Source organism: Ovis canadensis, chromosome 2, assembly GCF_042477335.2.
Source record: "Ovis canadensis isolate MfBH-ARS-UI-01 breed Bighorn chromosome 2, ARS-UI_OviCan_v2, whole genome shotgun sequence".
In the NCBI taxonomy this organism is placed as follows: domain Eukaryota; kingdom Metazoa; phylum Chordata; class Mammalia; order Artiodactyla; family Bovidae; genus Ovis; species Ovis canadensis.
This window is the reverse complement of record NC_091246.1, coordinates 183,610,953-183,634,452: the sequence shown is the minus strand read 5'-3', so window position 1 is coordinate 183,634,452 and position 23,500 is coordinate 183,610,953. Positions and strand designations below refer to the sequence as shown.

The 23,500-nt window shown below is 40.4% G+C and overlaps 1 protein-coding gene across 9 annotated transcripts in view; it reads right to left on the bottom strand.

The window, feature by feature from the left end:
- The window catches only part of NCKAP5 (NCK associated protein 5), a 1,138,328-nt gene that overhangs the window by 70,239 nt on the left and 1,044,589 nt on the right, over positions 1–23,500 (bottom strand). For 8 of the 9 annotated variants that reach the window (XM_069577706.1, XM_069577704.1, XM_069577707.1 and 5 more), the window contains 2 exons: positions 7,996–8,310; positions 4,086–4,222 (listed from right to left, as the gene is read on the bottom strand). In XM_069577706.1, the coding sequence (XP_069433807.1) occupies positions 4,086–4,222; positions 7,996–8,310 (452 nt within the window). Of the gene's footprint in view, positions 1–919; positions 1,053–4,085; positions 4,223–7,995; positions 8,311–23,500 lie in introns of all 9 variants that reach the window. The other variant, XM_069577709.1, reaches the window with a different exon arrangement.

Sequence of the window (23,500 nt, the reverse complement as noted above, 5' to 3'; positions counted from 1 at the left end):
CAGGATCCACCCATTGGTCCTGCCTCTCTGGTGATTTGTAGGATGCAAGGAACAAAAAGGAGGCTCAGGTTAATGATTATTCTCACACACCCATCTCACCTCACATGTCACAAATGCCAAGACAAATGGAAAACTGGTAACACACATAATTACTAGTTAATTTCTTTTTTTCAAAAGTAACATACCAGACTTGTTTTAAAAAGGACAGTCATGGTTACAACAGATAATTGCCAAATTAGTATTTGATAAAAGTTGATTAGTATGGAAAGAATGATTCTCCATAGATTCATTAAAGTATTTCTGATAATCCAGAGTAGATCAGGAGAAAAGCAGATCCTGGATCACACTCTGCGTTAGGGGTCATCTGTCCTCTTGTATCTGTAAGGAAATGCCATCTGACTATATATATTTTTAAATGCCCCAGGATGAAGGCTTTTCTACTGCCAATTCTCTTTCAAATAAAAATAATGTGAGGGAGTTTGAGCCTAGTAAACAGACCTGCTCATGATGGGTAACAGGTCCAGAGTTACAGAGCATGGTATGAACAGAGAGCCTGGAACACCCCATCCATAGCTCATGGGGTGATTTAACTTGCCAAAGTGTGTAATTAAGAACAAAGTTATCTTTATAGCCATCCCTTCATTATAAAGATAACTCCATTGGAGACTTTTTGGGAGACGCCAGATTTGGAAATAAAATCCTTTCAGACTGCACTGCAATGTCATTAAGATAATACCAGAAAACAAATTGATGCGCGTAGACAATGTTCCACAAGTACCAGGAAATTAGATCTCAGGAGAGACGTGGAACTAAGATGTAAGATCTAAGTGAGGCTGAAACAGAGCCTGGTGAAAGGCATGATCGAAGGCTACCCAAGAGAGAGCCTCCCTGAATTTCCTGGGGGCCCGGCGGGTGTTACCTGGGGTGGCGCTCTTCATTGCTTTCACTAACTTGCCCCTTCCAGCTCCAAAACCATTATCTCCATAGTCCGGGTCACTGTCACTATCACTGCTGCCGCTGGCAGAGTATGCACACATTCTGGGTACCTTGTCCTGAATGAGTAATATGAGACTGTTAACATTATTCATGCAAGTCAAAATCGACAGCGCATCCTGCGAGGATGTTCAGATCTGGCTGTTGGTCTGTGCACAGAATTCTATTCCCATCACCCCATCCTCACTGCCTGGTCTGTTGCTCTGTCTCCTGTGGAACTGGTGCCTTCTATTAGGTTATCAGAGCTGCAGAAATGGGAATGCGCTGATGAAGCCATATGCCGCCACTGTCCAGGTATGGGGCAGTCCCCACAGTTACCCCCTCTGCATTCTGTACACTATTTTATGGCATCTTATTTTTCTCAAGTGCCCATTAGAGCTGCTGCCCCAAGCCTAATGGCTTATTTATCTAGCTGATCTCACCACTAGCTTTCAAGTATCAGAGAGTATGACGATAATCAACCTTGGGAACAAAAGAATACGTGTTTGCCCAATACATAATTTTATTCCAGGCCCTGAAAGACTAAAAGCCTTTAGGGAAGTACACAATTGCTGGCTCTATAGGGTTATATGTAATCATTGAATCTACTAACAGTTCACAGGTCAAGGGAATCGGTCTCCTCTCCTGCTCACATGAACATACGACATGACCCATGAGGATGTCACAGGTATGGCAACAAAGCCAAGTTCAGGAACTGTTGAGGTTGTTCGAACTGTACGGACGGTTTTTCACACTGTGCACTTAAGCAGAATACTAGTATCTAAGACCTCAACCCCTTTGTGTAGAATCAAGAGCATTTGGGGCTTTCTTTTACATTTGCAGACTGCCCTCTTAGAACCGATTATTCTACACCCACCCCAGGCAGTTTATGCACAGATGTGTGGGATATGTCTCTCAAGTTAAATCTGTTTGGGAGGGTGCCATTTAGTCAGAAATGATAAAAACATATTTTAGGATGTAAGCTCCTTTATCTAGGGTTATGAGTCCAAGCAATTACTCATTTCCTTTATTCCTTCATTCATTTAATCATTCATTCACCCATTCCAAAGATTCTGTGCTAAGCATCGTAGTACCTACTCTAGGCTAAGTGGTGTCCTAGGTTCTGGGGGTGCAGAGCTCAATCCAGGAGATATCAGTGGTCTAGTAAGGATGACATTTATGAAGGATGACAGGTCTACAGCAGTGGTTCCAAGGGAGGCCCGTGTCTAGAGTTCTGGCAGAAGCTGGGTATGATGAAATGCATTTTCATCCCTCTATTCAAGAGACATGAACGGAACCAACCACTGTACTTGGAACTAGAAATATAAAGCTAACCCATACTTTACACTTTCCCTCCCTGGCAGTCAATGAAGCAGAGTTATGAGTTCCAAGCCCCAGTGATGACTCTTACAAGACCATGCAGGATTTCCAATGAACTGAGCTGGTGAAGGATGATGAGGAAGGAACCCCAGAGAGGTGTGTCTGTGTTGGGGATATAAATATTCATAGAGGTTCCCTCTTGCCAGCACTGAATGACACCCCCCTCTTTTTTTGTTTTTGTTTTATTACTTTCTTGGAATTGCTTGAACCCTTTGCCACTATCACTACCTATTGTTTCTGAACTGTTTCCCCTCCAAGTCTGGGTGTCTTTTAGAGTTTTATAAATTTTTTAGTTCTACAAAGCAAGCACAGAGTCCTTAAAGCATTGCTTCTCAAAGTGTGTTCTATGAACCATCAGCATCAGCATCATCTGGGAATTTATTAGAAGTGTTTGGATCTCACCCCATCTATACCAAACTGGACTCTGGGTGCAGGCAGCAAGATACACATCCCGTGTAGCCCTCCACATGATTCTGATGTCTGCTTACATGTGGCAGCTACTGCTTTAGAGGAAACTGAGAAAAGCCTAACATTTCTGTGTCTGATTAAGGCATGACAAAACACACTTGTTTCCTCCTTTCCATTTCAGACCCCTGTTCTGAGTGCTGGACATGGAATTCAGAGGGCTGAGTTCTAATCTTAGTGCCATAGTAATTTTCCTTTGGACCCTGACCGCAGTCCAGCATCTCTGGAGCTGGTGTCCTCTGCTGCACATTGAGGCTATGGGCCCAGGGCATCATTTCCCCTACTTGTCCAGGTTCCCATTTCCACACCGAGGTGTTAAAGGCTTAAAGAAGGCTCCACCACACTGGCTATGTGGGATCTCTGATGTGGGCTAATCTGGTATTTGCTCATCATGGTTGGGTAGAAACCCTAGTAGAAATAGTAACGGGGTCTCCTAATGCCAGGAGTGGGAGAGCTGAGGTGGCAAGAGCAGGAAGGGTCAAGGAAGAGCCAGGAAGCTCTGGTGATTGACTCTTATGTCCTTCTACCCACTCTTCTCACTGTGTGTGGGCACCACCAAAGACCCTAAAGTGGGCTAGCTCAAGGACAAGGTGAGAAATCACGTACAGGCTGAATATGGCCCAGGTAATGAGTTGGAAGAGGTAAGCGGGAGGGTGCTAAGGAGGAAATACCATGTAGCTGCTGGAGAAGACCCAAGAGTCCCTGAGCCCTGAGCTCCTCCCCAGGTCCAATCACATGCCAGGAGGCCTGTGGTGTGCCATCTCAGGGAGGATGAAGGACGAAGGACTGTGAAAATGACAAGGACTGAAGAAACACATGTCTCGCTGACCCCAGCAAGTCATTTGACCACTCCAGGCCTCAGTTTCTTAATCCCTAAAGGGAATATAATCACGCCTGCTTTACCTGTTTCACAGGTGCAAGGTAAAGTTAATGTAACTGATGAGATAATGAAAAAATAATCATGAACTCATTCTAAGTGGTGCTGTTACAGTTTGGGAGAGTGAATGACAGTCCCACAATGTCTCATCAGGGCAGAGAATCCTTACCTCAAGAGTCAGGGTGCAGATGGGCAGAAGCAGTTGAGTTACAAGAACACAGTGTTATCTAATAATTCAGGAAAAAAGGAGAGCTGTGGGCCTTGGTCACTCCTCACTGAACCACAACAAATTTGATTTAACATTAACTCTACCACAGAAGTGGTTAAGGAGGTCATTTTTCACACTCAGGCCCAGCAGACGGAGGGTGCCCTTCTGGCGATCTCTCCTTACCTGGGTCTCTGCAGCAGCGCCATCACCCTCCCAGGCTGGAAGTGGCTTGCTTGCCATTGTGTTTTCGACATATTCGAATGATGAACAATTTTGAGACCTTGGCTCGGCTTCACTCTGCATTTGGGAACCGATTTTTCCTAAATGAGGAAATGTAAATGAAATCACAATTGGCTTTCTTCAACTCTTTACAAGTTTAGGGAGGAAGGGAGGACATATAGAAATAATCAAAAAGGTCCAAACATGGCAAAAGCTTGGTTTGCCAACATTCTGTCCCCTGCAAGTCTTGCTAACAGAAATGTCTGCATAATTGTATGCACCGTTAGAGGATGTTCAGTCTTGGAGACCCAAAGGCAAACTGCCCTCGGACCACTTTTCCTCAAGATGTTGACAAACTTTCCATGTTACAAAGCATTTAGCGGGCAAACTTCTTGGGAAACACTGATCATTCTCCAGGTGGTGTTATATTAATACATCAAATAGCAAATAGATTTCTTCTTTTAGAAAAAAAAAAAGATTTTTTTTTACTGGAGGATAATTGCTTCATACATTGTGTTGGTTTCTGCCATACATCAACATGAATCAGCCACAGGCATGCATATATCCCCTCCCTGAATCCCCCTCCCATTTCCTGCCCCATCCCATCCCTTGAGGTTGTCACAGAGCACTGGGTTGAGCCCCCTGTGTCACACAGCAAAGTCCCACTTGCTATCTGTTTTACATATGGTAATATACATGTTTCTACACTATTCTCTCATTGCATCCCTCCCTTTCCTTCCTCCATTGTGTGTACAAGTCTGTTCTCTTACGTATGCATCTCCACTATGTCCTGCAAATGGGTTCATGGGTATCAATTTTCTAGATTCCATATGCATGTGTTAATATACAACGAACAAATGGGTTTCATTTTTGGAGAACATCTCGGAGTCTTCATTGTGCTGATGGGGACAGTCATGATTTCTAAAGGGAGGATTTGAATTTGCAGTTTTTCCCAAACATGGTTGCTTAAGGAGCCCTGATTTTCCTAGCAACCTGATGAAGACCATTTTGAAATAGGTGGTTTGGGAAACTGCACAGTTCAGTTCAGTTCAGCTCAGTCCAGTCACTCAGTCGTGTCCGACTTTTTGCGACCCCATGAATCACAGCACGCCAGGCCTCCCTGTGCATCACCAACTCCCACAGTTCACTCAGATTCACGTCCATCGAGTCCGTGATGCCATCCAGCCATCTCATCCTCTGTCATCCCCTTCTCCTCCTGCCCCCAATCCCTCCCAGCATCAGAGTCTTTTCCAATGAGTCAACTCTTCACATGAGGTGGCCAAAGTACTGGAGTTTCAGCTTTACCATCATTCCTTCCAAAGAAATCCCAGGGCTGATCTCCTTCAGAATGGATTGGTTGGATCTCCTTGCAGTCCAAGGGACTCTCAAGAGTCTTCTCCAACACCATAGTTCAAAAGCATCAATTCTTCGGCGCTCAGCCTTCTTCATAGTCCAACTCTCACACCCATACATGACCACACAGAGGCCCTTAAAGATCTCACTGGGCAGTACTGTGCAAGCTCACATGTGCATACACCTCCAGAGATTTTGTAACACTTCAGATTCTGATCCTGATTCATGGGTCTGGAGTGGGGTCTGAGAACTGGCATTTCTGACAAGCTCCCAGGGGCTGCCGCTGGCCCAGGGATTACATTTTAAGTAGCCAGGGTGCAATTAGCAGAGAACGATTAGAGTTCCTCCGTAACACATAATAGCGGACTAACCTGCACAGTGTAGCTCTTCCTCATGTCAGAATGGAGAATTGCTGTTATTATTGCTCCAGCCTCAATGATTATCAACAGGACATGCTATGAGAGCCTCTCAGTAGCATTTTGCTTGTGAGCAGAAGCAAAGCAATCGTATTTTCATCGGCAATGGGAGATCTGTACAGTTACTTCCATTTTTGATATGGGGATAAGAAAATAACCAATTCTAATACATATTTTAACCAGAAGTGAATGCGTGGAACTACCTTCCTTTTGTTCCATCTAGTTTTCTGTTCCTTAATTTTTAAGATGAGTAACCAATGGTCACAGAAGAGAGAGACGTCTTGGAAAGCAGGCCTTGCCTCTGACGCATGGTAACACCATCCTAAGGTGGGCAGGAAGTTTCAGGATGGACAGCACGAAAATGTCCTGCATCGTGTTGACCTCACTCTCTACCATATACCACTTTTTGTTTTTTTTTATAACTCTTCATGACGATTTAATTAAGACACAAACCTTAGAAAACTGGAGCACTGAATATTAGCAGCAAGATCAGAACAATCTCCTTCCTATTCTCTTCCTATGAAGCAATTCAAGGCTTGCGGTTTCTATTCAATTTGTTATAATGACAGTGTTTAATCATGGAGTCTGCTCGGCCGCCAGTTGCTGAATTGAGGTCACACATGTGGCTAGTCAGGCATGGAACACATAATCTATAACTACGATTTCGCCCCTGAATCTCTGGAGGCTGTGTCATTAATTAACAATGCATTTACTTCAAAAATAATATGCATTCAGGCCTTTTAAAATGTAGCCTTGGCTTGAGATGAGCAGAAGTTTGTGATGAAACATTCACAGCAGTTAGTATTACTGTGTGGAGGAAGAACTCAGCCATGGAAATACCCAATCACACTGATTCAAAGATGTTTAACGAAAAGTCTTCATTTCTAATTTCTCAGAAGCCCCTGGTATAATCTCTACTTGTGGTTGCTTTCTCATCATCAAATCATAAATGAAAGCCTTCAGAATTCTAGCTCATATGCTTATGCACATCATAAATGCAACATGGGCCATACAAGTTACAAATTATTTAGTGTCATCCTGAACTGTAATAAATATTTTTAATCCTGAGTGAACAGTGAAAAAACTTTGACCCTTAGCCTGATCCTGTCTTTAATCATGAAAGCCTGTTTCAACTGACTGTAGTGAAGGATAGTTCTCAGGTGGAAGGCTCCCTCCATTCCACTGTCATTAATGTACAATCTACTGCTAATATATCAAACTACATTTTTTATAGTTCAACATATAAATACATTTGAACAGGATAGGAATATGTCAGAAGACATATGTTTCTGGTTAGAGGGCAAACAACATTTCAGCTAAATTTATGTCTTGGGCCTAGATTGGTCTATACTCAAAGTTAAGATCTGAAAGATAAAACCTGAAGTGTATGTCATATAGGTTTCTCTGTATCGATTTCTATGTCCATATACCTGTGCTTACCAGCCGGTTTCCTTTACATGTGTTTGTGCATGTGGATGTTAAGTCGCTTCAGTTTGTGTCTGACTCTTTGCGACCCCATGGACCACAGCCCCTCAGGCTCCTCTGTCCATGGGATTCTCCAGGCTAGAATACTGGAGTGGGTTGCCATGCCTTCCTCCAGGGGATCTTCCCAACCCAGGGATCAAACCTAGGTCTCCCATATTGGCAGGTGGGTTCTTTGACACTAGGGCAACCTAGGCTCCTTAAATAATACTGAGTTGATGATGTTCAGTACTTACTTTTATAACTTTTGGGGACTCAGACATTAAAGAGTCTTCCTGCAGTGCGGGAGACCTGGGTTCAATCCCTGTGTTGGGAAGATCCCCTGGAGAAGGCAATGGCAACCCACTCCATATTCTTGCCTGGAGAATCCCATGGACGGAAGAGCCTGGCAGGCTACAGTCCATGGAGTAGCAAAGTGTCGGTCACAAATGAGCGCCTTCACTTCACTTTGTAACTTTTTGGTTAAGGACATAAAGGGATTTCATGTATACACACTTCCAATGGGCAGAGGCCATTGACTGACCTGGTGGGAATCTTTCCTGCTGCCTGTTTTCCATTTTTGTCAGCAAGTACATGACTTTGATGAGAAAACAATCTCATCTGAAAGGTAAGGGGCACTGTACCTGAGGAGGCTGGTTTGGGGAGGAGATTCTGAAGAGGTCGCATCCCTCTGGCAGTCATGATGGGGTCGGATGTGGAGTGAACAATGGCGTTGTCTGCAGAGCCCTGGCTATCTGCAGAGGAAGGCACTTCTCTTTCAAGGGTCTGGGCTCTCATGGAAGAAGCTGCACAAAGGGCCGGTTGGAGAGACAGGATGGGGTCAGTGTCCTCAGGGGAGTCTGCTTGGCGTATGTACCGTCCCGCTGCGCGAGTTCCTGAGTCTGGGAGTGGGAAGGTTCCAATCCCACTGTCCAGGGTCCTCATCTGGCAGTTTGTTTCTAGACAGAGTAACATAGTGAGGGTTAGAGATGGCTCACATAAAAGGAGAAAAGGATCATGAGTGTTCGGATCTGGTCTGGAGGAAAGGGGATATCTAGAAGGAAGAAGTACTATTAAGGGTGTAGTAAGTTTCTAAAGAGTGGCATGAAACAGACATTTACTTGAACACAGACATATTCTCATAACATAATACGAAGTTAGAAGGCTGGCCATTATCGACAGCAAGAGTCATGTGTACATACAATGTGCACGGTTGTCTAGAGTTGTAAGAGAAAAAGAACAGTCATTAGAGGCCAAAAATTATTTTTGCTCACTCTTATTTCAATTGAGAACCATATGACTTCAATCAACGGGTGACATTTATTAACTGAAATAAGAAGAGTAATGAGCACATATAACAAACTGAAGCAATGTCCTAACAAAGGAGATTGTGCATCTTCTACCATGAATTATCATCTGTCCAGTAGTTCACTAAGTCTCTGGCCTCTCAATTTGACTGTGAGGACAAGTAATTCACTACAAGGGCATTCCCCCCAAATACATCACCTATCGTGTAGGTTTCCTGTGACTCCACTGCCATCTAAGCTCTTACTGAGAAGGTTACAGGGCCACTTTCTGCCTTTCCATCTCCCTTTCTCAATGGCAAAACTCATCAGTGCCCTTTGGAGTTCTTGTTTCCAGGGATCCCACTATGTGCCAAAACAAACCAAGCTGATTTCACCATATGTGTGACACATTCTGCTGGTTACATCTCAACTTCAAAATGTTTTTTATCCAAGAAAAAAATATAATATCTGAAAAAAATTATTACATAGTTAACTCCTGAAATGAGGTGCAGTTTATCTAAGCTAATGAGATAGCGTCCAAGATTTGCCTGTGACCCAAAAGCCTCCTGTTCACATTACAATCTTAGAATGAAACATCCTTAGTATAATTTGTATGACCATCTTAGTCTAGGACTGGGGAATAGGAACATCTCAGCACTGTGTTTGGCATGGTGAGGAATGTAATAGAATATGTCATGATCTTTGTACCAAGAGGCTTAACAACTAACATTTCAGTGGTGCTTGGAGTCTGGTCTCTGCTAATAACTAATTGTGTGAACTTGCCACAGAAGATCCATAACCCCTCAAGGTCTCAAGTTCCTTATGAGTTGCTGTGAGAATAAAAATATGTTCACTGTGGAATTTCTTAAATTTAGCATACCATCAACAGCTGAGTGAAGGAAATAATGAATGATGACATAGATAATATGCTAGGGATATTTATTAGATTTCAGTAGATATATGATAGGTATACAGTTTATCTTTGAGGATTTTTCTTACTAATCTCACTGAATGTACAGCAATTAGCATCTGAAGAGCAGATATATATATTCCCTCACTCTCCCCCTCGAAACCTCTTTGCTCTGAGTAATAGAATTCTGGAAATTTCCAGATACTAAGGTGAAAACAAAGCGGGTGGAGATGGGTACAGAGCTGACTTTTATAGGTTCTATTAGGTTTAGTGCTTGGTTTTAGAAGCTCTTAGGAAGATGGAGTCCCCATCAAAAGAGAGGACTCAGTCTCCAAAGTGAAAGTTAGCAGGAAGGCGCAGACACCCCTTCTCCAGTATGGTGCCACTTAGCCATCTCATATGCCATCTGATCTTATGAGACTCGTCATGGACTTCAGGGGCCCTGAATCACGTAACTATGGTCTGAGATCTTTCCTAGAACTACAAGGGCTAAATTTTAGGTCCATTCATTTCAGGGCCTCCACCCGGTCAGCTTTCTTCTCACTCAGCTTCCCAGATTCTTCATTATCTTCTCTGCTCATTTTCTCCTCAATTAAGCAAACTCAATTGCTACAAAAGAGACTTTTAGAAAAATACTCAGCTGTTTGCATGGGAATGCACAGCCAGAAAAGAAAGATCTTCTTATTCAAAATTTGGTGTCCTTTCTTCATGCTAACCTAGATATATAGCACTCCTCATGTTCAGCATGTCCATATGTTGTACTTGGGACAATTTTAACTATCTATCTAAATTGTTTCAGTCTCACACAGAAGCAAGTGGATCAGTCTTTAGGGATGGAGATCAAAAATTCATGGAATGTAACTGCTTTGATGTGTCAGTCCCTGTGTGCCCCAGGGTGCCTGCCATAATAATTTCCTCCCAGCATCTTCAGGATGCTTCAGTTCTGGATTTAACAATTAACAGTTCTAGAGTTCTGTTCACTCAATGGCTCAGTTAACAGCCACCAAGGCAGCCTTGTGAGCTGAAAGCACACACAATGGCCCCCTACTTCTGGCCAGAGAGCCCGGCTTGTCCTTTGGAACTGGTGCTGGCCCTGAAAACCAGCTGGCTCCCGTGCTTATCCTGAAGATGGAGTCAGTGGTTGGCATTTCTGGCATCTGCATGGTGTCTGAGAACCACAGTTACTCAGTCTCTCTGCCTGCACCCTCTTGGATCGCATCTGTAGACTTCCATGCCAGGGTGGGTTTTTTTTTTTAATCTTACCTCTCTGGGCTTGATGATAGGCATTGCCTCCAAGGGCAATATTTTTTTTGGCTTGGTTGAAGAATTCTGTAGGCATTTTATGCGTTAACATAGTCCCCTGAAATGCAGACTCAAAAAGCAAAGTAGGATTCTTGGAAACCTTTCTAGTGATTTTCTAGGGAAAGGCCCCAGACGTCAAAGCCTGTTGATGTTGCCTGGCCTGGATCACCAGGCAAGGAATAGGACAGGGAGAAATCTGGGGTAGGAAGAATGATAAAGGAAGTCTAACTCTTGTGCCCTTCTGAGGACACCAACATTTTTTCACATCTGTCCCTTTAAATTATTCTTCTTTTCCTTCTCTCCCTCCACAATATTGTCCTGGTTAGAATCTATAAAACAGAACATCTGGTATTCCTGAGTTTCCTCATTCTCTCAGAACTGTGTGCGTTGACATTAACCTCAGAAATCATCTTCTATTAAAGCCATCTTTTTATTTTTAAAAATTACAGATGCCAAATGTAGTGAATTTGAAGGACTCAATTGTAAGTACCTATGAAATGAGGTGTGGACAGTCAGGAACTCAGACACCATATGCCAAGTTCCCCCTCAAGCAAAATTTCTCCAGAATGCAAAAACCTTTGGAAATAGAGTTTATACTGAAAATGCTGACACCTTCTTTATGTAGTTTCTTTAAGGCACTATAAGTTTCTCACAGTTTATAAAAAAAAAATATTGTAACCTAAAAACGTGTTAGATATTGTACTTTTGAAGTCAGTTTCTGCCCCCCTCCCCAGGGAATTATAAGAACTCACAAAATAATTGAATAAGATAAGAATAAAGATCATGACATCTGGTCCCATTACTTCATGGCAAATAGATGGGGAAACAGTAGAAACAGTGACAGACTTTATTTTCTTGGGCTCCAAAAATCACTGCAGATGGTGGCTGCAGCCATGAAATTAAAAGACCCTTGCTCATTGGAAAAAAAGTTATGACCAACCTAGACAGCATATTAAAAAGAAGAGACATTTCTTTGCCAAAAAAGGTCCATCTAGTCAAAGCTATGGCTTTTCCAGTAGTCATGTATGGATGTGAGAATTGATCTATAAAGAAAGCGGAGTGCCAAAGAATTGATGTTTTGAACTGCGGTGTTGGAGAAGACTCTTGAGAGTCCCTTGTTCAGAAGGAGATCCAACCAGTCCATCCTAAAGGTAATCAGTCCTGAATATTCATTGGAAGGACTGATGCTGAAGTTGAAACTCCAAATCTTTGGCCCCCTGATGCGAAGAACTGACTTACTGGAAAAGTCCCCAGTGCTGGGAAAGACTGAAGGCAGGAGGAGAAGGGGACAACAGAGGATTAGATGGCTGGATGGCATCACTGACTCAATGGACATGAGTCTGAGTAAGCTCCAGGAGTTGGTGATGGACAGGGAGGCCTGCTGTGCAGTCCATGGGGTTGCAAAGAATCAGACATGACTGAGCGACTGGACTGAACTGAACTGAAGAATAAAGTTCAAAGGCACACACTGGCTTTGCATCCACAATGAGTTGATTCAGTCTTGACCTCAGCAAGTCTAAGTTCACATTCGTGTCTATGAAAATAGCTGCCGAAAGGGCCTTGACAATGAGTTTAAGGATTGGGTCACGAGGTGGATCAGCAGGTTTCATTCTCTCAAGGTCATCAGTGACTTCTCTGTCCCTCGTAACTTGTCATCCCATTTGCTTTCTGTCTCCCAAGGTAAGTTTTCTCAATTATCACCACCAATAAGCCCCAGATGTTTCATGAGATGACTTACAGCAGTGCTTCCCAGTCCTTTTAAAGTCCTGGCACACACAAGAATTATTTGACTCACCAAGGAACACACCACCTGCTCCTGGACCCCTGACTACCTGAGACCCAAGGGCTCAACATCTCAGTACACCTGGGGTCCATTCATGGCACATCAGCATGGTAGGGAATCTCTTCCTTACTATGGACTTGGGACCTTCTCTTACTATCACCTTTATTTTGCATACCTATGGCAGGAAAGGAAACAAACAGATTTGCAGTCTGTTAGCAGCTGATAGAAGGATCTCTAGGCCCTTTTTTTTTGGAAGGAATGTTGAGAGTACTTGGGTTAGGAATACCGTCTGGTCTCAAAACTTCAGCAAAGAGGGATTTACTGTGCCTGAGAGAGGGGATGAGTGGGCTAGGGGTGAGCAACCAAGAAGGGTGACATTCTGCGTGCGATGGTGGCGAGAAGACATTTTGGAGAAACATTTCAACCTGGGGCTTTTCAACTGTTAGCTTAGGATGTGCAATACAAAATCTCCACTCAGCTCATCAGTGAGCATAAGCCCTCTGCTCCTGAATCAGGTGCCCCAGCAGGTGGCTTTAATTTCCTCATTTGAAAATTAGATTATATAACCTCCATCACAGAGGTGCTCTGAGGACTAGAAACACAGCGTACAATAAACAACAGCCCAATGCCTGGAACAGGTACATAGCTATCATTCAGAAAATGGCAGCAATTCTCAAAATAAGTGTTATTAGACTACTAGCATCCTGGGGGCAGACTGGGTTTTACCCATCTCCTCAGAATTCACAGGGAAGCCCATTCCTGACTCTACTTTACCTTTATTCCACTGAACAGCAATTATATGCTGATAGAGATGATGAGATTTATAGGCTGAGAGAGTGTCTGGTTTATTCTCCATCATCCATGCTAAGCACAGTGCCGGACACGTAGTCAGCTCACATGGAGTGCAAGAAACCAGAGGTGGATGAAAAACAGCTCTCATCTTTAGAAAATTCTTCCTGAGGTTAAGTTGAATATGAACTTTTCCTTTGAAACCCCAAACTGCTGCTTTCTCTTCTCACTTCAGCAACCAGAGAAAACAGCTGACTTCATTTTTCTGTGTAGCTATATTTCTCTTACAGCCAGACTTCATTAATTCAGATAGCCAGGGGGATAAGATCATTCAGAATAACTGAATATTTTAAAGACAGATTTCTTAATACTTCCAAGCCCTTAGAGCAAAGGTCAGTGACCAAGATGAAGGATAGCACAGGCAATGCGGCTTCAGCATCCACCTTAGTCCCTCCTTTGCCTCAAAGCATCACTGGGCTGGAGGTCCCAGGTCTGGCATCATTCCTCTAGCCCTCATCCTCAGGAATGCAGATGCCAAGCTGAGTGTCAGCATTGCCTTTAATATCAACACCCACAGCTGTACAAGAACCAAGTTCTCACAAAGGCAAGTTCCTGGGAACTACTTGTAGTGAACAGTTACAATTATTCAGTAACTTCTTATATTTTTTTACACAAAACAGTGAGGATTTTCTCTTTTAAAACAATTTGTTCTTATAATTTTCTTCTTCTTGAATCTTCCAAACTTGTTTCACACTGTTCCCTTACATTGTAACATTATTTTCAAAAATAGCTGCAAAGGGAAAATCTTATTTCCAGCACTGCTTCAGATAATATAAATTTCCAAGTTGGTGGAATCTGCATTAGCACTGATTTGGAGTGTTTGGGAAGGGCCACAAAAACATTTTTTTCCTCAGCCTTCTCTTCTCCAGATAAAGCATCTCAACTTTTTTTTTTTTCTTTTTTCACAGATCCTATCTCACAAATCTTTAATTGCTTGAATATGTAAACCAAAACTCCTGGTATTATTAACATATCTGTCCAAAGAGATTATTGTATAGGACAGACTTAAGCAAATGTGCCTTGAGTTCCCAATTAGTCTAAATATTCAGAAGAATGAAATGAAAAGAGAATAAGCTCCAGAGTTGGAAAGAGGAGGCTTGATGACCTTCCTGGCTACCTGCTGGCTGTATCAAAAAAGTGATTTTTTTAAAAAACTAGCCTGACCTCATGTAACCATAGCTCATTGGTGATAAGCCTGGCACAGTGCATATTACAAAGTAGGTGCTCAGAAAGTTTCCAGAAGGGGTTGTCAGGGAGAGGTGAGGGCCTCTGCAGGTACATGATACCTGTACTGTCACGGAATTGAAGACTAATCAAACCTTTGCCTCTGTGGTCGGAATTCTACTGCAGCACCTGAGTACATTTCACTAAACAGCTACCTTGTTTATTTCCTAAGCAAGTGCCATGTGACAGCCATTTCCTTGGGGATTAGTTGATCACACTGTCATGAACAATTACAAACATGAGGCAAAGTACTTGGAGTTGGCTGCAGGCTGCCTTGTGTATAGAAAAGATGGAGCCCATTCTCTCAAAAAATCTATTTTGGAGTTGACACCAGAAAGGTTTTTTAAAAAGCCTAGACAAATGAGGTTTACTGATTTTCCTTTGCTCACAGACTTATTACATTCTCAGGGAACACTCCCAAATTAGCAAGCTGTGATTTTCAGTCTATCCTAAAATGTTATATACTTGCTTCAGTGCAATGATCTATTCTCTCTTATATATTCAAGCAAACTACTTCATTCAGTATCACTGTTTTTCTCCCTTCCATACTCATAAATCCTCAGAAAATGGAAAACTTTAAAACCCAAACTCATTTTTACTCTGAGAACTTTGATCATATCTACAAAGTTTCAGCCAAACATGCAATGAGGACCCAGTGTAATTTACCAGCCAGAAAGAGCAACTTACGGGTGTTTAACATTCGTACCATATTATTAATTGGCATACGTTCCTATAAGGTAATTGTTCATGTACCTAAGTCTTTTCAAGAGTTCTCTCCAAGTTCCTAAACATCTTAAGCTACATGTGGCACTGGCAATATAAACTTAAACTGCAGATGGGAGAACAGATCTCTTTATTTGCACATCCTTCTCTTCATCTGTATGGCTGAAACAAGTTAAAAAAAACCCTAAGTCTGTTGCCAAAGTCATATCAATTACATGGAGGTTATTCATTCTAAGTTTACTCTGTGGTTTTGTTAAAGCAGTCTAAAATGACTATACTGGCTGTTTACTCACAAACGTTGGGTAACTTTTGACTGTGGCATTAAGATGACCTTCTGGAAGAGTATAATTCAATTTGATGGTTTCAGAATGCGTGTGGAGACTTAGCTCCTAAGTTCAAATTGGATTTAAGCTTTCTGAGATTTTAAAAATATATAGGAGACTGCAAACTTGTTTTCCAACCCATGTGTTCTCTTTGATATGAAGGAAGACTGGAACTTTGGGGGTCTGGTGAACCAGTACCCGGGCTTCCCTGGTGACTTAGCAGTAAAGAATCCACCTCCCAATGCAGGAGACACAGGTTTGATCCCTGGGTTGGGAAGATCCCCTGGAGAAGGAAATGGCAGTCTACTCCAGTATTTTTGCCTGGAAAATCCTACGGACAGAGGAGCTTGACGGGCTACAGTCCATGGGGTCATAAAGAGTCGGACACATCTTAGCGAGTAAACAACAACAAACAACACTGGTATACAGGGAATGGAAAGGAGAAAAGATGAAGGGAGTTAGTGTGACACATATTTAAAAAAATAATTATAAAACTCCTTTGTCAAGGTGAAGAACAAGTTATTTAAACCAACATAAAAGACGTGCTACCTCAGGATGGGTTAGTATCCTGTGGACTTAATACTGTTAGTAGTAAGATCACATAAAATATTGTAGTGGGATGTGACTAAAGGACATAAATTGGAAAAGGTCAGGAATATGTTCCAAATGTCTGTGCTGACCATGAATTCACAGAAGCCCTTCTTGAATTTATGTAATTATTCACCTGGCATAAACCCTGAGAGAAAATTCCTTAAGTTTGCTATATGTTCCTTCCCGTCGTTGACATTAAGACAACCTCTTCAAAGGTTTCTGGGATGGCCCTTGGTCGAGTATTCTGAGATTTTTTTTTTATGCAACTTTCCAAATCCTTCTTGATTTTACAAATTTTAATAATTTTCTCTAGACTCTTATCCCTCTAGACTGAAAACTCTTGAGCTCTTCACATAACTCCTTCACATCTTGCTATACCACTGTGTCTGTCTGTAAAACTGCAGTCAGACTTGTACAGGGTATTCACTGTGGTCTTCTTTGTGGCTCAGATGGTAAAGAATCTTCCTGCAACGCGGAAGACCCAAGTTCGACTGCTGGGTTGGAATGATCCCCTGGAGAAGGCAAAGGCTACCCACTCCAGTATTCTTGCCTGGAGAATCCCATGGACAGAGGAGCCTGGCAGGCTACAGTCCATGGGGTCACAAAGAATCAGACATGGAGTTGCAAAGAGTCAGACATGACTGAGCGACTAACGCTTTCACTTTCATAAGAGAAGGGTCACATGATCACTACAGTTTAAAAATCAGCATTTGCTTGACTTGGTCAGGTGGTCTAGGAACAGACCTGGATCCCAGATTCTTGCATCTTGTTTCGGAAGTCACCACTTCCAGGTTAAAGTCCTTATTAATAAGAATGCAATATAGATTACTCCCATCTCTGCACAGAGAGATGATTACCAATCAACCACTTTCCTAATCATATATTAAGTACTGTCCTCCTCAGATACTTTTCTTATTGAAAAAAAAATTAATTTTATTAGCAAAACTTTCTAGAGTACCACCAAAATGTAGAACCACCATGGTTCTAGCCCTGACCTGTGACCATCATTTTTTTTCTAATTTAAGAAATGCTAATTTATCTCTCTCTTTTGTTTCCTATTATTCTTACTCATTCTATATCCATGACATAATTGCTCTGATCTCAGTTTTTTTCCCTTCTTTATCTAATGATAATTTAGCTATTTGTTTCTTTTAATCCACTTTGGGACTGGTGCTTATAAAAGGCATGCTGTGCTTTTGTGCTTACTCAGTCGTGTCAGACTCTTTGTGACCCCATGGACTGCAGTCCACTAGACTTCTCTGTCCATGGGGAGTCTCAAGGCAAGAATACTGGGGTGGGTTGCCATGCCCTCCTTCAGGAGATCTTCCCAACCTAGGGATCAAACCCAGGTCTTCCACATTGCAGTTGGATCCTTTACCGCCTGAGCCATCAGGGAAGCCCTTAAAAGGCATAATAAAGTTCTAAACAAACAGTGTTTACTGGTTCTCCTTAGTTCAAAGAGGCATTGTATTCTCAGATCACATTACCAGATTAGTAAATTACAATTCCCCTTAGAGAAGATACAGCATATTTATCCTAAAAGGCTATCCTTGTATCTGTTTAATGATCTAACTTCTCTCTCAGCTTCACTCCATCTCTATCTGCTCTGCCAAAAGGAAGTGAAAAGTTGAACAATTATCTGGTGAATCTGATAGACACAGATGGCTATTATGGGTAAATCTGTCTTTCTAAATCTCTAAGACTCAATATCAGGTTTCCTGAATTATATGGACAACTGCCTCTACTCTCCATTTTACCTGCCTGGATAACATCTGCTCTGATAAGGCAAGTGAGGAAACGGAGGAAAGAAAATAAATTGGAGGTAAGCTGCTGCAGGAAGAGTGTCAAAGCAACTTAATTTGTTAGGGAGCCTATAAAAATAGAGGAGCATGAGGGGATTCAGATTTATCAGTTTAAAAACAGATTAAAAATATTAAAGATGTTTATAAGAACTTAAGCATCCTATGTATTACAAACCTATTTTTTAAATTAAAATTTTACATACTCTAAAATTACAAATTATTTTAGTTTGCTTTTATTACAGTCATTATTGATATTTAATAAAGGGCTCCAGAAAGATAAGAATTTAAAGCTCATAGATGTTTTTCTCCATTTGTCTCTCTATATATTCAATGCTAAGGATTTTTTCAAATTGTATGCAGAAAGGAAGAAAAAAGCTTAAATCTTCATGCCCTGAAATTTAAAATAAAAAAAAAATTCACATTCATGTGCCTTACTTGCTTGGTTCAGGATTTTAATTAATATGAGGTAATCTATTTTAAGTGGATATTCAAGGATCATTTATTTTTCTTTTATGTGACCGTAGCTGAAATGTGGGTGAAGAGAAGGCTAAAGCAGATATGAGCCTATCTTTCCAGTTCAGCTGTCCCTCTTCACTCTCCAATATTCCATGGTTGTTTCTACAGGAAGATAATAAAGAAGTAATGAAATCCAACAGACCAAAGGATATGACTATGGGTAAAAATATATAGAGACTTCTGCTTCTGTCCATTAAGGATTAACTATAACAGGAACAACATACACTATTAAACACTGTTTTCAGGTATTGGACAGCAGGGAGCATGGAACTTGACCTCCGGATGAAGGAAAACAAATGAAGTGAGCTCTGTAATGTCTGCAGCCAAGTGCTGGGTGATGGCTTCCAGACTGAAAATGAAGAGGAGAAACACGAACAGAGTCTGGAGGGCCTGCTGAATTGAAGAGGTTGATATAGGCATGTGTGTGTTGGTGGCGGTGGGGGGGGTAGTCAAAGCAGCTAGAATTTGCAGGGCTATGTCTTAGAAAGAAAGGATAATAGCTGCAATTTTTCTACAGTTTTCAACTATGTATTAACCTGCACAGGCATGAGGTGAGATTCATGAGGTCAGAGAAGCAATGACTATGAAGCTGTAGGTTAAATAATTTTTTGAGCTCACATAAGGCTGAAAATAGTTTACATTTCCATCATCCATGGAGAATACACCTTTCAAAAGATGGACCACATGATAGAGTCCTAAAAAGGGTAAAGCCATAGTCATGAAGCTAAATCATTCCAGAATAAAGTCTCCCCTGGATTGTCATAACAAAACTTAAGAGCAAGCTTGAAAAATAATATTAATCTGTAAATAACTGCACCCCAAAATAAAGAACAACAGTCTTTATAGGAATGCAATGAAATCAAGCACTCAACAATGCTTGACAAAAATTGACAATCTCTGGCATCCAATCAAAAATCATTACTAGGCATGAAAAGAAGCAGGAAAACACACTCCACATCCAAGAGAAAAATTAATCAGTAGAAACAAAGTAATGAGACCATGAAATTAAATAAGAAACTTAAACATATTGTAGATGTCATAAATATGTACAAAGATATAAAGTAAAACTGGAACATAATTAGGAGATATTAAAATAATAAAAATACACAAGTGGAAACTGTAGACAGGAAAAAATACATCTAAGTAAAAAAACACACTATACAAAATTCACAGTAGATTTCAGAGCTATTAGATACAGCAGGAAGAAAGATCAGTGAGTCTTAAAACATAACAAAATAAATTCTCCAAAATAAGGCACATAGAGAGAAAACAGTTAAAGAGAGAGACTATCAGTGACCTGGAAGTCAATACGAAACAGTCTAAATATGTATAATTGGAGCCCTGGAAGGAAAGAAAAGGCAGTAGAAAAATTATGTGAAGTAATAGCCAAAAATGCACATATTTGATAAAAAAAACAAGCATAAACCCAAAATCTAAGAGACTCAATGAACCTGAACCAGAACCAACATGGAGAAAATGACATTTAGACTCATCATAATCGAACTATTGAAGATGAATAATACAGATGAAATCTTAATGGCAACTGAGAAGAAAGATACTTTACAGAACAGAGGTAAAACTGACACCAGACTTCATGCTGGAAACTACATAAACCAAAAGAAAATGAAATAACATCTTTAAAGTCTTGACAGAGGGGGAAAAAATCCAACAAAACCTTTCAAACTTTAAAAAATTAATTTGAATTAATCAACTTCTCAACTAATTTAAAAACCAAGGGAAAATATATGCTATTCAACATAACAAAAAGCTGAGAGAATTCACTGCCCAGAGAATTTTTAGTGTAAGATATTAAGGGAAGCTTCACAAGCAGATGAAAAATATGTATCAGGTAGAAATCGGGATGATATAATAGAATGAAAATCGAAAGAAATGTAATTATATGCTAAATAAAGTATATTTTTCTTATTTTTAAAATTGTTCTAGAAGATAATTCACTAAAGCTAATTTACAACATATTGCAAGGTTTTCAATATCTAGAAGTTAAATATCCAACAATAATATAAACAGTGAAAAAGATTATAAGAAAGTAATCTGGAATACAGATAGATATACATAGACTGCTAAAGGAAAGATGTAATTACATTTAAACATTAGTTCAATCACTAAACCAAACAAAAACAAAAACCCATTAAACCCCAAAGATGTATAGCTAATGAAGTACAAATGGAGGTAAAGTGGAATCATAAAAAAATACCCAATTCAAAAGATGGTACATACAGCCCCAGAGACCAGGAGGACCCAAGCTCCCTGGGGGAAGCTCCTAGAGAAAAAACTTTAAAAGAAAGTGTCCATGACCTGATGCATTTGATTAAGTGGAAATTAATATTGAAAGGGGCCTTACAATTTTGTTGGAGAATCTGGAACCAATGAGCAGCACATAGAAACCTGATAATTGGGATAAAATGTCATTATTAATGCTAGAAAAAATTCTAAGCTCTATAAGAAAGGAACTTATAAGTAGTATAATTAGTTCATCACTGAACAGTATTTGCATAATCATAAAGCTCTAAACAATACATACTAAGTTAACCAAAATCTGTAATACATTTATTTTGGGGAAAAAAGGGAGGAAAAAGGATCAAGAATGCAAATTCATAATCTCACATAATAGAAAGTCAATAGATAAGTTTACATTTTCAAAAACTCAAGAAATGGCAGTGCTCATTTTTCATTTCAGAATATGGAGGTACAAGGCTGAAAGAAATAGCTGAAAGGCTAGAAACTAGCTGTACACTGTGGGCCCCAGGGCTCTGAGGACTCGGGCAGAGAAATTTGCTTTTAATATGTCTTAGAGAATTTTTTAACTTGAAACTAGAATAAAATAAAAATCACTGGTACAAAAACCAAAACCAAAAAAACAACAGAATGCAGAAAAAGAGGCAAAAATATAAATAACAGATGGAATAAATAAAACATATTAAGATAATAGATCTAAACCCAGCCATTTAGATTATTAAATATCCCAATTAATAGGCTAAGATTGTTAAATTTGGTTTTTAAAAAATCAAGACCCAATAATATGCTATTTATGAGAAGTCTGCTTTAAATACATTCACAGATCAGAATATCCAATACTATTCAGATGTCAATTCTCTCCAAATTGATCTATAAATTCAATGCACTCATTGAAATTAAATGCACTCATATGCAGGTCAAGAAGCAACAGACAGAATCAGACATGGAACAACGGACTGGTTCCCCTTTGGGAAAGGAGTACATCACGGCTGTATATTGTCATCCTGATTATTTAATTTATATGCAGAGTACATGATATGAAATGCGGGGCTGGATGAATCACAAGCTGGAATCAAGATTGCCAGGAGAAATATCAACAACCTCAGATACGCAGATGACACCACCCTTATGGCATAAAGTGAAGAAGAACTAAAGAGACTCTTGATAAAAAAGAAAGAGGAGAGTGAAAAAGCTGGTTTAAAACTCAGCATTCAGAAAACTAAAATCGTGGCATCTGATCCCATCACTTCATAGCAAATAGATGGGGAAACAGTGGAAACAGTGGCTGACTTTATTTTTCTGGGCTCCAAAATCACTGCAGATGGTGACTACAGCCATGAAATTAAAATATGCTTGCTCCTTGGAAGAAAAGTTAAGACAAACCTAGACAACATATTAAAAAGCAAAGACATTACTTTACCAACAAAGGTCCATATAGTCAAAGCTATGGTTTTTCCAGTAGTCATGTATGGATGTGAGAGTTGGACTATAAAGAAAGCTGAGCACCGAAGAATTGATGCTTTTGAACTGTGGTATAGGAGAAGACTCCTGAGAGTCCCTTGGACTGCAAGGAGATCCAACCAGTCCATCCTAAAGGAAATCAGTCGTGAATATTCATTGGAAGGACTGATGCTGAAGCTGAAGCTCCGATACTTTGGCCACCTGATGTGAAGAGCTGACTCATTGGAAAAGAGCCTGATGCTGGGAAAGATTGAAGGTAGGTGGAGAAGGGGACAACAGAGGATGAGATGGTTAGATGGCAACACCGACTTGAGGGACATGAGTTTGAGCACACTCAGGGAGATGGTGAAGGACAGGGAAGCCTGATTTGCTGCCGTCCATGGGGTCGCAAAGAGTCAGACATGACTGAACAACAGAACTGAACTGGATGCATTCAAAATCAAAACGCTATCAGGCTTTTTTATAGACACTGAGAAACTGATCCTAAAATTCTTTAGAAATGCAAACACTTTTTAGAAAGCAAAACAATGTCAGAAGACTGACAGTACACAATACCTGAATTCTATTTGGCTACAGTAAGCAAGAGAATGTGGTACCAGGTTAGGATTTGCATATAGATCAGTGGAACCGAACACATATCAGAAATAGACTTACAAATATATTGCCAATTGACTCCTGACAAGGATGACAAGGTAATTTAATAAGGGAAAGGTATATTTTCAACAAAAGGTACTGGAAACACTGAATATTCATTCAGAGAAAATTGAACCTCACCTCTTTCCTTATACCCATAAAAGTTCTAGAAGAAAACAAAGAAGAATATTTCTGTGATGTTGGATTAGGTAGCAATTTTTTAAACACAACTCAAAAACATGAACCATAAAACAACAAAAAAGTTAAACTTGATCAAAAATTTTAAAAATCTTTCTCTTCAAAAGTATTGTTAAGAAAATTAAAAGGCAAACAACAGGTTGGAAGAATATGGCAAAAATATTTCAAATAAGGGATTTGGATATAAAATTAAAAGACCTCTCATGCAATAATGAGGACAAGCAACTCAATAGTAAATTGAGGAAAATATTTGAATGCATATGTCACCAAAGAAGATATGTGGATGGCAAAT